A 17220-nucleotide genomic window follows, 5' to 3' on the forward strand; every position below is an offset into this window, starting at 1 on the left:
ACCTCACAGGCCATGGAATAGGACTGCCCCTTCCAATCCAGTGATCAAAAAATACAGCATTGAGACGGTTGAGGACATTCACACTGAAGTGTGGCGGTGCCCCGTCATGTTATATCCACATCCTTTCATGAACAGCAATGGGTACGTCCTCCAAAAACTCAGGTAGAACTCTTTCCACGAACATTAAGTACCAGTGGCATTTCAGACGTCCAGGTAGAATATATGACTATTCCTACTGTTCGAAATACCATCACGATCAAATGAGGTCCCGCCAGTGAAAAGCACGATTTGGAAGAAATCTGGTCAATCAATCCATAGTTGGAGCAACCAATGACACAATGAGACCCTTGGTACAAAGTCAGTCACAAGCATTGCATGGACTCATTGTGGGTGGTATGGGTATAATTGTTGTTTGTGGGGTCGCCACACACTGGCATGTGCAGTGTGTATTTCATGTGCAATACAACAGGTACTTGTAGTGGGGTCCAGTGCAACATGTTCCAGCACCACCTCTTTAAAATCTGGTGTGTGAGTGGTCCTCATGCAGCCAGGTCCCTCAGTTATTCTTTCCAATGAACCAGTTTCCTGCATTCATCAATCAAAAGAAATAAACAATCATCATGACAGATGATGCCTGTTACGAAATCATTCCCTGTACAGCCTATCAGCAGCAAGAGCACTGCAACATACTCCCCCATACGCAAGGTGCATGTCAGCAAATTCTGCAAAACTGCACCAGTACTGCTCCATCACATTATACTGTAGTTCTTTGATAGCACTGAGTAATGAATGGGTCTGTTATTGATTCACAGCAAATTCTGTCATGGGACAATGAATACAACAGACACCTTACAGAAAGGTAAAGCAAACAAAACCTGCATCATGACTTTTTCTTGTTAACTTGCAGGAAATAAATAATGTACGCGTATGTGTAAACTTGTATACATGTTAGTTGTAAATAAGCTGGAAAATAGAAATGCTAGACAAAGCAGCAGACAAGTTTACTTCCATATTTCCTTAAGCTGGCTTCTCTGACCCCTGGTTCCCTACCTCAAACTGTTAAGTGGAGCATTCTCTATGCAATATGAACATACTCACAAGTCTAAACTTTAGCATGAAAATTTAATTACCATACTGTAATAAAACTTTGCTTGCTCTAAAAAAAAAAGAGTTATCTTCTCCATCAACACATCATCCAACATGAAATTCTTTTAACACTAAAGATATTTCAATCCATTCAGTATCATGTTAAACACCTTTCAGCATAATTTACTTTCATTACATTATGCACAATCGTCGTCGTCGTCATCATCGTCATCATCATCCACAAACATTATAAAAGGAGAAGATTTGTATTTGGGACCTGTAAGCTACCAGGAACACAGAATCCTACATCACAAGAACAATTCTGACGGTATTTGAAACTGATAGCACATATTGCTGCAGATGACAATGTTAACAATACAGTGTTTCACTCCCAGATGATGTAAGTGGTCAATATGAAAGAAAGTTTCTCATTATAACAAGTCGAAATAACAGAAGGGGTGCAAAAATAAATAAAACTTACACCCAATTTTAGTATCCAAGGTGTGAAAAGCTCAGCTGACAGGTTCAGACAATCTCATTACTATTATTGGCACTTCAATTATTGTCCCGAGAAGCTACTGGAAAAATTAACTGATTTTCTATCAAAATATTTCAATGTTTAGAGCTCAAACTGACAGAGTTTGTGGAAGCAAGTGACAGGGACATTATTTTTCAGTTTATCAAGAAAGATCTGTTGAAACAGAGCACGTATGAAGCATCTCATCATGTAAAACGTTTTGAAAACAGTGTGCCTCTTGTTTCCATGTACAAACTATATAAAACACTAAAAAGTAATGCGTATGTCTAAGATCAGCATCAAATCAGTTTTTAAGAAATAAGCTTTATCATATTATACCACTTCAAGGTTAAGTTAACAAACCTCCTCCTCCTGTTTCCGTCTTGGCACATCAGCCTCTTCTTCACTGACTGCTTTGATCTTCTTTTCATGAACACCAGTGACTTTCTGTTGTTTATCTATTATCTCATCTCTTCTTCCTCTATTATCTGCAATAAAATACGTATGTAACTTGCATGACATAATTTTTAAAAAATCATACTGTAACTATTATCTTGCTTCTTCCCGGTTCTCACAGGCAATGATTGTGAACAGCAACTCTAGGTACATATATGCATCTCCTTCAGGGAATCCAAGTTATATGTGGGTAATCAGTGAAGTGGAAGAATAAGAATTATCACTGTACAGGTATAACTTGGTATGAATCCGATCACTGAAAGACTCTTTATTTCTGAATTCTATATTAAAAACAAGTAAATAAAGGAAATTCATAAGCAAAGCTCTATACTTAAGTCAACGAAAGGTATTGATACTTAATATCATCTAACAATAACAATGAAAATTTCCATCTACGGTACACGTAAAAGAGATATACATTCGCTCTTGAAGATAAACAAGGACTAATAATAACAATTCCTTATTTTGTATCTTCAAGATCATGTGATCAAAAGTCTCCGGACACCCAGAAAAAAATATGTTTTTCATATTAGGTGGGCTGTGTTGCCACCTACTGCCAGGTACTCCATATCAGTGACCTCAGTAGTCATTAGACATTATGAGAGACCAGAATAGGACACTCCACGGAACTCACGGACTTCCAATGTGGTCAGGTAATTGGGTGTCACTTGTGTCATGTTTGTACACAAGATTTCCACATTCCTAAACATCCCTAAGTCCACTCTTTCCGATGTGATAGTGAAGCGGAAATGTGAAGGGACACGTACAGCACAAAAGTGTACAGGCCTATCTCGTCTGTCGAGTGACAGACTGTCAACAGTAGAAGAGGGCCGCAATTTGTAATAGGCAGACATCACATCTATCCAGACCAGCACACAGGAATTCCAAACTGCATCAGTATCCACAGGAAGTACTACAACAGTTAGGCGGAAGGTGAGAAAACTTTGATTTTATGGTCAAGCAGCTGCTCATAAGCCACACATCAAGCCGGTAAATGCCAAACGATACCTCGCTTGGTGTAAGGAGCATAAACAATGGACAATTGAACAGTGGCAAAACATTGCGTGGAGTGACGAATCACGGTACACAATGTGGCGATCCGATGGCAGGGTGTGGGTATGGCGGACGCCTGGTGAACGTCATCTGCTAGCGTGTGTAGTACCAACAGTAAAATTTGGAGGCGGCAGGGTTTATGGTGTGGTCACATCTTTCATGGAGGCAGCTTGCACCCCCTTGTTGTTTTGCATGGCACTATCACAGCACAGGCCTACATTGATGTTTTAAGTACCTTCTTGCTTCCCACTGTTGAAGAGCAATTCGGGAATGGCGATTGTATTTTTCAACATGATCGAGCACCTGTTCATAATGCACGGCCTGTGGTGGAGTGCTTACACAACAGTAACATCCCTGTAATGGAATGGCCTGCACGAAGTCCTGACCTGAATCCTATAGAACACCTCTGGAACATTTTGGAACACTGACTTCGTGCCAGGCCTCACCTCTCCTCAGTGCAGCACTCCACACAAAATGGGCTGCCATTTCCCAAGAAACCTTCCAGCACTTGATTGAACGTATGCCTGCGAGAGCGGAAGCTATCATCAAGGCTAATGGTGGGCCAACACCATACTGAATTCCAGCATTACCGATGGACGGCACCACGAACTTAAGTCATTTTCACCCAGGTGGCTGGATACTTTTGATCAAATAGTGTAACTTTATCAATGTGATAGTAGTTCCATTTTTGAATGTTCTTTTCTGTACCACAAAATTGTAAATGTTGTATTTTAATGCTAGTGAGAAAAAATATTAAGAAATCCTAATATACGACGACTTCAGTATTACTCTTGGAATAGGACTCAATAAGCTTGGTATGATGGCAAAAATTAGAGCAAGATCACAGATTCTGTCTTGTGCCTATAAAATAACTTTGATAAATTGTATGTGGTTAGTATCTCTCACCACAGAAAAACAAAATGAACAGTCAAAAATATAGCCATGCATTTTTTAAAAAAATGTAACATTTAGACAATCTTCTTTTCTTTAAAACTGAAACCATTTTTGTATTTGTTATAATGTGCATGCCCTATAAAAACAATAAACAATTCATCTCTCTCTCTCTCTCTCTCTCTCTCTCTCTCTCTCTCTCTCTCTCTCTCTCTCTCTCTCCCTCCCTCTGAGAAACTTCCACTTTTCATTAACACTGCACAAATGTGTGTGTCACATTATTAGGATTAGTAACAAAAAAGCACAAAATGGTTTGATGAATGCATTTATTAGTATTTGTTTGTCTACCTCATTGATGTTCTACTGCCAAAAACAACCAGGAAGTGAGGTGTCATCACAAAATCCAAACAAGCTTACAACTCGAGCATCAATTCAAAATTTGCTCCTTGAGAGGAACTGTGCTGCAAATTTTTGGAAGTAACAACACAAATTTCTTGTTCAACCCCCAGTTGAAAGCTCCACGAGAGTAAAAAAAAAAAAAAAAAAAAAAAAAAAATGAAAGCTGTATACACATGTTAATTTGTTAATCCACTCCTTTATGTAAATTACCTCCCTCGTCATCTTCTTCACTTTCAGTTACTCCTGGAATTTCACTTAAAAGATCATCTATCTCATCTGACTCGTGCTGATAAGCAGGTGTCTTTCTGTCTTCTTCATCTTCATCATCGTCTAGCTGAAATTGCAGCTAATGAAGTATAATGATATAACAGCTATGTATGTTTCCATGAAATTTTTTGACACAGAACAAACCTCTTCCCTTCCAGATTCTTCCTCTTCCTCTTCATCCTCCTCTTCCGCATCACCCTTCTCTGCTTCTATATCCTCTTCACTTTTTCCATGTTCATACACATTTTCATCACTTCCTTCCTCCTCCTCTTCCTCTTCCTCTTCTTCTTCTTCTTCTTCTTCTTCTTCTTCTTCATCTCTGTCTTCAATTTCATTTTCATCTGCCTCCTCACTTTCTTCATCCTCTAATTTATCTGCTTCTTTATCCTCATCCTCATCTTCCTCTTCCTCTTCTGCACTTTTTGTTTCCTCCTCTTCACTTCCCTTTGCTCCCACTTCTTCATCATCATCATCATCTTCATGTTGTTGTTCTTTTGAGGCAGCTTCCTCGCTTAAGTGTTCTTCCTCTTCTGCACTTTCGTTTTCGTGTTCTCCAGACTCTGTAGAATACCCTAGTTAAGCATTTTCCTTATCCTTCAATTACGTACATAAAATTAGTGACAAACATGTCACAATTTAAATACAACAGTACTAAACAGCAAAACACAGACAAAAGAAACACAATGAAGTTCTAGATGAAGAAATGCATTCGCAAATTGTGAACACAGATGTACAGATGGTCAACGACACACGAAAATTTGTGCCAGACCAGGACTCGAACCTGGACTTCCCGCTCAACCCAATCAGTCATCTAAACCACTCTGGTTATCTGTGCACACCTACCAGAATGATTAATTTTCCACATGTCAGAGTTCACTTGTAAAAACTATAGAGAGCTTCAGCAAATCAATCATGATGTGCAAATTAACGATAGCAATCCAATCCAAGTACAATCCAATCCAGGTAACAAGTAAAAGCAAAAATTTTGAGATATGATTACTTTAACCATTGTAATCATGGATTGAATATTTATTTGCTCACAAATATGGATGTTGCCAAGGTGAACATGACATTTGTATGTCGTATAATTACAATACACCACCAGAATTATTATGCAATAATATCCTATGCAATAAATGAAATCAATTCTATACTTATCCCATTATTCGGGGAAGAGAAGAGAAAATGTTCATCAGAATTTAACAATTCTTGACTTAGGAACCACACATGCATGCCATGTTGGTACTCTATTATGTCAAGTATCTATGTTAAATATCTTTGAGGACAAGTAGTTGGAAAGAAGGTCTCACTACCAAAACAGCAAATAAAATTAACAGGTGACATTAAACCAACACTTTCAAGAATTTCAGTGAGAATAGTGAACAAATTAGTGGTTATCGCCAAAAGGTATTTCACTAATTTTTCTTCTTTTGAACCATGAAACTGCTTTTTAATTTTCTCACTACCTTTCCTCTTCCTTTTTTATTATTTAAGAACAAGAACTATCTTCTCCCATTATCTTACATCTCTGGTGAACTCAGATTCTGAAGAACTTAAGACTTCCCTTTTACCTCTATAAACTTCTGAACAACTTAAGATTTTTCCTTTTACTTCTATAAACTCGTCTAACTATTCTTTTCTCCATGTTGCCACAGTTACTTAGTTTGAAAGCAGGCCTAGAGCTTTTGCAACTTTAAATTCTATGAAAGGATGTCTTTTACATTACAGCAGCATCTGTAACTCTTACGTAATCTGTCCCCTTTCTTTTCTTTATTACTCTGCTTACATAAAGACGAATCACTCAGCTATTGCACGACAATAATGTTTAACACATGATGCAGTTGTAACCAAAACTAAACATTATACCCAACTCAAGGCAAGCTATCAACAGAATCTGAAACAGAATGTCAAACTAAATAATTACTTAAATGCTATCATTGCAAATGCAACTGTTTCACTGAATGTGAAGCATGTACAGCTGTTTTTATTCAACATCCAATAACAAAAGTGACAACTGGGTACTAAGTGGACACTTTAATGTGCTTTTCAGTCTTTGCATGGAACAACTTCTAGTCTGAAGCAGATAAAACAATATTGAGCATGCTGTTCCAGAACCTGATTCAATATTTGTATTGCATTTGTATTCTTGACCTTGAACTTAAAACACACTGTTCCAATTAAAACTGAAAGTAAGAGCAAGAAAAGGTCATCAAAAGATCTATTTAGTCTTTTCTTATTACGATTTGAACAACCACTCTATGTAAGAATAGAAATATTTATTCACAGAAACATAACAAAAACTGATGTTACCTCCAAGCTCCTGTTCACCACTTTCTGTTACATCCGCATGTTCATCATGCTTAACAGGCGTTTCCAACCAGCCATCAAACGTAGGAGCCCATTTTGAGACAGGAACTAGTGTTTCGTCTGGAATAAATAACAAAAATGAGAAATATGTGACTTAACTACAACATTTAAGGATGTGGCTACAGTTGCCTTAGACTGCGGCCGTGTGTGCGTGCGTGTGTGTGTGTGTGTGTGTGTGTGTGTGGTTCAAATGCCTCTGAGCACTATGGGACTTAACATCCATGGTCATCAGTCCCCTAGAACTTAGAACTACTTAAACCTAACTAACCTAAGGACATCACACAACACCCAGCCATCACGAGGCAGAGAAAATCCCTGACCCCGCCGGGAATCGAACCCGGGAACCCGGGCGTGGGAAGCGAGAATGCTACGCACGACCACGAGATGCGGGTGTGTGTGTTTGGTAAAGGATTTATTTGGACAAGTCTTTTTGTTGTGCTTATCTGCGACTCAATGAGTAGCAACTTTCCTTTTCATAATACTGTTACATTCTGTCCTAGTTTTTCCATTATTTGATTAACTTCTAAGAACGCAATACCGTATTTACTCGAATCTAAGCCGCACCTGAAAAATGAGACTCGAAATAAAGGAAAAAAAATTTCCCGAATCTAAGCCGCACCTGTAATTTCAGAGTCGAAATTCAAGAGGAGAGAAAAGTTTTAGACCGCATCTCCAAATCGAAACAAAGTTGGTCCATTGTAATATGAGACAATTTAGGTCGAATGAATGACGATACAGCTACAGTAGTTTGGTTCGAGTCGTAAGCATAGCAGTTAAGCTTTACCAGGTAGCCATTGCTATGCGTCAGGCGCTCCGTCCGTATTTATTCGGGTACCCTCCCCTTTTCACGTGCTTTGTCTGGTTTGAATCAATTGCTTAGTTTGCTTCGATCTGATAATTGCCGTTTTCTTTGTTATAGGTGTTTACGTCACTCTTAAGCTGAAAATGCATTACTGTACTGTGTCATGCATTGTTTGTCGCATTCTGATAGTGCATGTTTACGGCCTGTCGCGGCTCGCGGCATGGCTTGCTTTTGTGCGCACTAACGCCGCTTTTTTAAAAAAAAAAAAAAAAAAAAAGGAGAGAGAGAGAGAGAGAGAGAGAGAGATAGAGAGAGAGAGAGAGAGAGAGAGAGGAATCGTCTCATTAGCGAAACAATGGCAAGAGACTGCTATTTGTGGTTACTTACACTGCTGCTTTCTTTGATAATGATCAACAAGAACCAAATAATAGACTGCGTATGATAGAACATGTTCTGATAGAGAGGTAGGTGAAAATTTTTCTCCGTTTGAAAATCTTTGCGGCCGCTTCTTTAGTACATCAAATTCTGCACAGAAATTAGAGTCATCTTAGGTTTAAAAATCTAGTCAGTTGCCGTGCTTCATTTCCGACTGTATCACTATTAGGCATAAGAATAATACGAATATAAACATGACACGATACGTATATTCTTCCGCGTTTGCTGTTGTCTCACTCTAGTTTTGTAGTTTATTAGGCAGACAGGATTTAAATGAGATAGCAGCAAACGTGAAAAATACGTGGAAAAATGTTTATATTCGTAATATTCTTATGGTGAAGAGAATACTGCATGTGATTCACATTTCATCAGGTTCCTATTAGCAACCATCTCTTCTCACAGGTAGGAACAAATTCAGAACGTAGAGTTGGCCCTATTGACAAACATCCCTAACAGTCTTGCCAGTCGGATTTTCGTAGTACATTGAAATTCTGCTACATTCGAAGATGAACAATACGGAATTTGTATTTACTTCGTTGGATAATGTATGAAAATGCAGTGGTTGAAACTCGGGGCGGAGAGGGGGGGGGGGGGGGGGGGGGGGGGGGGGGGGGAACTCGTCTTGCACCCTTCTCTCTCTCTCTCTCTCTTCTTTTTTTTTTTTACTGGCGCAGAGGTTTTGGCGCCAGTATTTATCTTTGTGCCTACAAAGCTTGCCTGTGTAGCGCTACATATATTCGACGGCAAAAGTTAGTTGTGGCGGCACTTACCAACATTTTTCAGAACTTCCGCTTGCTTTGCACTCGATTCTAAGCTGCAGCCGGTTTTTTGGATTACAAAAACCGAAAAAAAGGTGCGGCTTAGATTCGAGTAAATACGGTATTTACATTTTAGTTGTGTTAGAAGCATATCCCAATCAGATCTCCAAATCTTAGGCCAAATACAGGTGCATGAAGATCAGTGAATGGCAATCCTGGGTATAAAACACAGATTTACTTCATCCAATAAGCACACTGCAAAAAGTTAACCAATTTGGCCCCTAAACTAGTTCCAATTTTATTTACACATAGTACTGAATTTGCTAGGAACAGTTATTATATTGAGACTTTAGAATCGTTTTCAACTGTGTGCCAGACCACAACTTGAGCCCAGCATCATTCCCTTCACAGGCACTGCAGTCCAAGCAAGACTGTCGACCTGCACTGACTGCTTCATTTCTGCTAATACCTCTCTGCTACTGGAAACAACCTTTAGGCTTTGGCTAATCTATTTTTAAACAATATCCTTTCTTCCAGGAGAGCAAGGTACACAGGAGAGCTTCAGTGAAGTATCAGAGGTAGAGGAGATGTACTGACAGTCTTGAAGCTGCGAGGGCAGGTCAAAGGTCACATCCGGATGGTTGTCAGAAAGGGCATTTCTTGCAAAAGGCAAGGTTCTGGATTTGAATCTCAGTCCAGAACACACTATTTTATGAGGATGATCCCAAAAGTAAGGCCTCCAAAGTTCCTGGGCTGCAGGGAAACTGTTTGATTGCTGTTGGCCACACTGTTTTTCTTGTTCCCTCCACTCACTACAGGAACTGCTGGAGCTTTCAGTCTTGGCTTGTCAGCCAGTTGTAATGGAGCTCCCATTAGCCCCAACTGCCGGGTGGAAGTTCGAGCAGTTATTTGGTATTCGAGTGCAAAGGGCATTAAATCAACTGACATTCACTGACATTTGTTGGAAGTTATTGACAGTCATGTAAGGATCTCAAAGATGTCTGCAAGTAGTGCAGAGAGTTTGCAGGTGGTCATGCTGAAATTCATGATGAGGAGACCATCAATTCCAATGAGACAATCACAAGGCTCAACAAATCGTGCATCAAGATCAGCAGATCACTCTCGATGAGCTCTGCAATGGTGTTCCTCAGTTTCTTGAAGAAACATTCACTGGACTTTGACTGACGTGTTTAAATTTTGGAAGACATACAAAAAATGGGTTCCAAGAATGTTGACAGAAGACCACAAACTTCACCGCTTTGAAACTTCCTGCCAATTTCTTCAATGCTATGAGGATGAAAAGGACAACCTTTTGGATTCAATAGTCATGCATGACCCTGCGAATACCACTTGTTTCCCAAGTTGAAAGAACACATTGCTGGAAGGCGCTTCAGTGGTGATGATGAAATTTATCTGCTTATCCTCTTCTAATATATCGCCTTGGAATGGTTTTATTCAGCAGAGCACAGTGGACGCACCACCAGCAGAAGCAGTTCCTGTTTATACACAGGATTTAGTTTAGTTCTTGTCTCTCATGCTTCTGCAAAGAAGTTAATTGTATCTGTGTACTTAACTGACTAACTAGTTTATACTAACTTACGTCAAGTTTCTGTATAAATTTTAGAGCATTTTTATTGTTAGCTGACTTTGGAGTGAACTAAAAATCAGTAACAAAGCTGCAGAACTTAGATTGCACCCAGTGACTCCCTGGATTAGTGCAGTATAGACGAAACTGATTAAAGATGGATAGGGACTACAACTGTCATGTGTGGATTCAGGAGGAATTTGGCACTGCTCGTAAAAAGCTGCAAGCTTTGTTGGCCACAAGCTGTGTTGGCTTCAGGCTGCTGCCAGTGGCTGTGAATGGTTTGGCATCTCTGGAGCCTACAGTGTCACTCAGCACCCTTGAAGTTGCAGTGTCTTGATTTGCTTACTGTGGCCTATTGATACTTGCCCAACAGTGCATGACCCCCAGCCATGCATGAGCATCTATGGGATGGTCCTAGAACTAGCTTCGTTTATAAATGGTAACAATGTCCACACAATACTAGGGAGGCAAAGCTGACTGAAACCAGATATAAATAGTAATGACATTCTACATTTAGATTGGAATGTACATTGCAAAGATGGGTTGAACACCAACAGTGAAGATGGGTTTACAGTCATAAAAGGTGTGATAATATCTAGTGAGGTTAGTACAAATCCCAAAATATGGGTGAAAACAAGCATTAAATGTGGATTAAACATTGCCATAGAATGTTTTTATAGACTTCCTGGCTCGGGAGAAGTAGTGGTGGAACATCTGTGGTGAAAATTGTAGGATCTTTCACATCCAACTAAATGACTTAGTCATGCTAAAATATTAGGTGGTGATTTTCAAGTCACAGATTCAAGTGATTAGAATGGGTAGCAGGGACAGGGAATCATGTGACATTGTTCTAATTGCCCTATCCTTACCATGAGCATCTAATTACATAAATGACTGGTGAAAACAACATATAAGCTCTCCCGGTCACCAACAGGCCTGAAATTTTCGACTCAGTTCAGTGAAAAATGAAATAGTGATCATACAGCTATTACAGCATCACTGATGTAGTTGTACATAGAAATATAAAGGAAGATTCTTCTGCTTCCAATTTCAGACAACCCAAACAATTAACATGAAAATGTCACCTCCAGCACTGACAATGACGAGCATCAATAGACAAAATTTGACAGTGTGGTACAATACTCTTTAGAGATGTATGCGGCAAGCAGAGTTGTCAGGGATAAGAAAGACCCAACACGGTTCGACAGCTGTGTAAGAAATTCACTACAAAAGCAGAGAGAGCTTCACTGTAAATAGCCAAAACATTGATAAACAGATCAAAGTCACCTGTCCCGACACATTGCCACCATAATGGCAGTGAAAGAGACGATGACTGGGAGAAGGCTGAAACACTAAATGTCTTTTTCAAAACTCTTTCACTAAGGTCATGTCCTATGTAAACACGATAAGCAACCAAAAGCTCGTGACGGCTGGATACACAACACTCCAGAGCAGTACCAAGTGAGAAGTTCAGATGTCCTGTGTGCAAGTGACCATCTCCTGCTACAAGATGGCTATCTAAACCCGTTGTTTCTATAAACAGCACTGCTGAACTGTAGAACACTGAAGGTCAAGAGTAAGGCTACAAAATTAGCTTTACTTACGAAAATAAAGCGAAAAGGAATGCTGTGCATAAAATTTACAATGGGATGAACCTTCATGGAAAATTTCATTATTTATATAATCTACTATGAAGATCACCAGACAATTTCTTTGAATACACGTGAATGAGCAAAGCAGCTTTTGACTACTTCATCAATAAATTAATGTCCAATGTTTTTTACATAATCAAGAACTTTTAGCAGCCAATAAATGCTAAAGAATGACTGACTACCTTAAATACGAAAGAATGAGCACAGCACTTGAGAGCTAGGCATGGTCTAACAGTACAGCACTCTGTTTGCAATTGCGGTTGATATGAGGACCTCGGTTCAGTCCCGACTACTTCTTATATTTCAACTAACTCAGCTACACTTCTGTATACTAGTTTTTGTTTTCACTGCATCACTAAGTATCTTTTTAATGTCTTGCCAAAGTACTTGATCTTTAATTGTATACACACCTATCCCAGTATATCACACACATTAAATTCCTAATCAAATACAATGAACAACAATGAAATTTTACGGACATTTGAGTGTTGTGAACGTAATTCATCAGCAGTCAATGTTAAGGCCAAGTAATTCATGGAAACTAAATAATCTGTAAAGTAAAGTATCCAAAGTTTTGAAAAGAAAGCAAATCATTTTGTGAAATGGTTTGTCTAAAAGTGTGAAATAAAAAAATTAGGGAATCATTTGATGTACTCCATTTTTTATTCATGATTTCGGCAATCATCCAAAGGCACGTCTAATATTCCTCTGATCTTTTTATTTCTTTTACACAAATCATTTCACAAAATATTTGACTGATTTCTTTCATTTTTTATTTTCAAGTTCTATTCAGAAAGCATGATCTTACTGACAACTCATTTGCCTTCCTAATGTCTTTCATTCTTGAAACTCCTAACTTTGGTACTTGATTCAAAGGAAGCATTTTTGACATTTAAATATTGCTGCAATGTATCTTTTTATGTGCAAAATAGTTAGACCTTTAAGAGGCGAACTTTCTGACACTTCATTTACACTTGCAGCAGCTTTTCATGAAATATTTCAGTTTTCCTTCAACTTAGTAATTAAGTTTTCCTTAATTACTGTGATAACTACCAAGCAATTAAATATTTTCACGCAAAACTAGACCTCACACTGTTTGCTTTGACACCCTGTTGCCCTATTTCTCTCTGTTTGTTTGGCTATGAAAATTTGGGCAAAACCTCACTGTGTAAATTACAGGGAGTTTTCACTCTGCTCACACGTTTGACAAAAACATATCAAGTGCTAATCATACGATAAAATAGTCCTTTCTGCATGCTGTAATTTCCACGAAACATCATTTCAGTATCTCATACTGTTTACAAGATACTATGATTTTTAAGACAGCTTGATGATTCACGATACGCAGGAAAGGATTCACAAGCGCCATGAGCTACCTGTCCACTGATGTAACAACCAATATCTCAAAAACGAAAAGAGATATCATTCTGCTCTCAACATCAAATACAATTTAGATATATTGGTTACACTTCATATGCAATAATGTATGGTCTGACATGAACTGTACTGAAAGTCTACACAATGTGATTTTATATCTGCAAACACTTAAAAATTTTGTGCAGCCATATACTCCGTTTTGTTCAGCACAGTAACTATGACAAATAACTAAAATAAATTCAGACTTTTATCAAGCAAAGCTATTGAGTTGTAAGAGCGGAAGAATCAAATTTTTTCACCAAATAGTTTTCTTAAAATTGGACGACAAATATTTCATAGCTGTCGGCACATCCACCCCATTGCTTTGCAGAGAAAACTCTTAGCTGTCGCTCTCACTGTCACATGCGCCGCAGCAACAAGATTCAAACACACCTGAATTCAAACACTGCTAGTTATAGCAGAGGACAAGCAGCACCATGGTCATCACCCACATAGGACACTTCTGTAACCATACCTGTGGTGGTGTTATGTCATCTGTCGTTTATGTAGGATGCGGTCTAAGGAAGATTGTACCGCAGGTTCTCCTAGAAACCGTCTCATGTACATCAAGATGACACATCAAACTAAATGATCATGAGAGAGAAAAGCAATTGAAACTGCTCAAAAGAGGAAAGGCCACTGCACCTGTTGGCATATCAATTCGATTCAACACACTGTATGCAAAGGAACTAGCTCCTCTTCTAGCAGCAGTGTACTGTAGCTCACTGAAGGAGCAAAGCATTCCAAATTATTGGAAAATAGCACGGGTCTCTCTTATTTGCAAGAACGCTTGTTGAATAGACTGTAGTCCTGTATCTCTAAAATCGGTCCACTATAGAATTCTGAAACACTTTATACTTGTTTACTATGAAATATGAGGAGGCCAAAGTTCTCCCACATGGGACTCAATATGGGTTTTGAAAACAATGATCATGTGAAACTCAGTTCAGTTTATTCGCACAAGATCCAAAAATCTGTAGATCATGGCACCCAGCTTGGTGCCACGTTCCTTGATTTCTGTGAGGTTTTTGAATCAATTCTCCATGTCACCTAATAAACAAAATACAAGTGTACAGAATAAAAGACCATTTGTGCGACTGAATTTTCCAGCAAACAAGAAACATCATGTCTTTCTGAACAGAGAGAAATCTTCAGAGGTAAAAATAACTTCAGGGGTACCACAAGGGAGTGTCATAAGACCATTACTTTTCATAATATATTTAAATCACCTAACAGATAATGTCTGAAGTGTCATGAAGCTTTTTGAGGATGATGCTGTTGTATATAGAGAAGATTCAATGCCAGATAATTGTAGCAAAATACACAAATACCTGTAGAGGATCAACGCTTGGTGCAGGGGTTGTCAACTGACCCTCCACATAAACAAATGTAACGTATTGTCGTTTTGAGTCATCAGTCTTCTGACTAGTTTGATGCAGTCCGCAACGAATCTCTCTCCTGTGCCAACCTTCTCAACTCAGATAAGCACTCACAATCTACACCCTTACTTATTTGCAGGATGTATCCCCACTCTGTCTTCCTGCCGGATCAGAATTTGAAGCCCAATTTCCCGCTTATCATTAGGCTATACTGAAACACGATTGCCCAGAAAAGCAGCTTTCATTAAAATGTCACCCCTGCAAGGTAAAATACAGAACGGATGTGCGAGTATAGGATGTAGACACGTGGCTGATGACATACGAAGTTTGGATCTGGCCGTGAGTCACGCTCAGATAGCCAAATGGTAAGGTGACCGCTCGCAATAAGTGGAAAATCCAGGTGCAAGTCCGAGTTCAGGGCGTATTTTCGATGTTGTCATTCCATATTCGCAACTTTGAATATGTTTCATGTATTTTGTGATGGCTATAGTCATCACAGTACCATGAAGAAACTTTACTTCGTAATTCGGAACAACACAGGCATTGCACTAACATACATCTGAAATGCTGCTACTCTCATCTGTTCCGGTTTTCCCACAGTCCATGTTTCACTACCATACGATGCTGCGCTCCAAATGCACATTCTCAGAAATGTTTTCCTCAAAGTAAGATATACGTTTGATACTAGTAGACTTCTCCTGGCTACGAATACCCTTTTTGCCTGTGCTAGTCCTCTTTTTATGCCCTCGTTGCTCCATCAAGAATTACTTACATTGCTGCCTAGGTAGCAGAATTCCTTAACTTCATCTACTTCATGATTAAAAATTCTCATGTTAAGTTTCTCACTGTTCGTATTTTTGTTACTACTCATTTTCGTCTTTCTTCAATTTACTCTCAATCCTTATTCTGTTCTCATTACGTTGTTCATTCCATTCAACAGATATGGTAATCCTTCACTTTCACTGAGGATAGCAATATTGTTGCAGAAGAAGCTGAGTAGCTCCGTGGTGTAGTGGTTATGATACTAAACTGTTGCATGGAGGGTCGCGATTACAAAACTCAGCTGGATAGTACACTCTTAATTTCCATATTCAGTTCAAGTACATTCTAGAAGCATCCACAAAAGTCAAGAAACATTGTACTGGAATATTCTGTAGCTGTATATATACTGTATGCATTCTGGCTGGAGGCAGTTCGCTCCGCGCTCTTGTATGTGCAAGTGCTGAATAAACCTTTGTTAAGTGAAGTTAATGTTCGTCATTCATCTAATTACACCTTCTTCTAAGTCACATTATTCTGGGGGAGACGCTGCATATTGGAACTTGTGATAGCGCACACTATCGACGAGACAGTGGCTCCCATCAGGCCACGACAGAGTTGCCGTTTACGTGGACAGAAACCCGAGTTAAAGCCATATTCAACAGATTGCAACCTATCGGAGACAGAAGAAGAACAGGACGTTACGATGACAGCAACTGTGTGCCGCCACATGAGACATCCTTCCGGGTTCTCTGGTGACGATACCCAAGAACCAAACATGTGGCTGAAGGTATACGAGCGTATAGCCAAATTTAACAAATGGGATGACACTGTGTGTTTGACTAACATATTTTTCTACTTGGAGGGCACTGCCAAGCAATGGTATGAAAACAATGAGGAGAAGTTGGGAAGTATTCCAGGTGGAACTGCTGAAGTATTTCGGCAACACAGAACGACAGAAGTGCAAGGTTGAAGATAAATTAAAGTGCAGGCCGCAGCGTCCAGGAGAAACTACAGCATCCTACATTCAAGACATCTTGGAGCTGTGTAGTAAAATAGTGGATCCTAGAATGAAGGAGGAAGATAAGGTTGAAAATCTCATGAAGGGTATTGCTGAGGACGTTTATCAAGCCCTACTCCTGACAGAGGTTTCGACAGCAGACGACTTCATAAAATGGTGCAAGTATATCGAGAAAATGCATCAAAAAAGAATTACACGCAAGAAGTTTGAACGGCCTCCAAGCGTCATATTGATGTATGTGATGGCAGAAGCAACTGATTTCACAAGTGTTCGTCAGATAGTGAGCGAGGAAGATCAAAATGCACAGCGAGGAAAAAACCGAGACGCTTCAAGAGGTCAGTGGAACAGACATTGAACCCTATCTCTCGTCCTTC

At 39.2% G+C, this 17220-nt stretch overlaps 1 protein-coding gene across 9 annotated transcripts in view; it reads right to left on the minus strand.

Annotated features, from left to right (window-relative positions):
- The window catches only part of LOC124798672 (myb-like protein X), a 242037-nt gene that overhangs the window by 174180 nt on the left and 50637 nt on the right, over window positions 1-17220 (minus strand). For 7 of the 9 annotated variants that reach the window (XM_047262183.1, XM_047262241.1, XM_047262213.1 and 4 more), the window contains exons 3-6: window positions 6980-7096; window positions 4814-5241; window positions 4613-4736; window positions 1967-2091 (exon numbers count right to left, since the gene is read on the minus strand). In XM_047262183.1, coding sequence (XP_047118139.1) covers window positions 1967-2091; window positions 4613-4736; window positions 4814-5241; window positions 6980-7096 — 794 coding nt within the window. The remainder of the gene's footprint in view (window positions 1-1966; window positions 2092-4612; window positions 4737-4813; window positions 5242-6979; window positions 7097-17220) is intronic. The other 2 variants (XM_047262191.1, XM_047262230.1) reach the window with 2 other exon arrangements.

Source organism: Schistocerca piceifrons, chromosome 1, assembly GCF_021461385.2.
Source record: "Schistocerca piceifrons isolate TAMUIC-IGC-003096 chromosome 1, iqSchPice1.1, whole genome shotgun sequence".
Taxonomy (NCBI): domain Eukaryota; kingdom Metazoa; phylum Arthropoda; class Insecta; order Orthoptera; family Acrididae; genus Schistocerca; species Schistocerca piceifrons.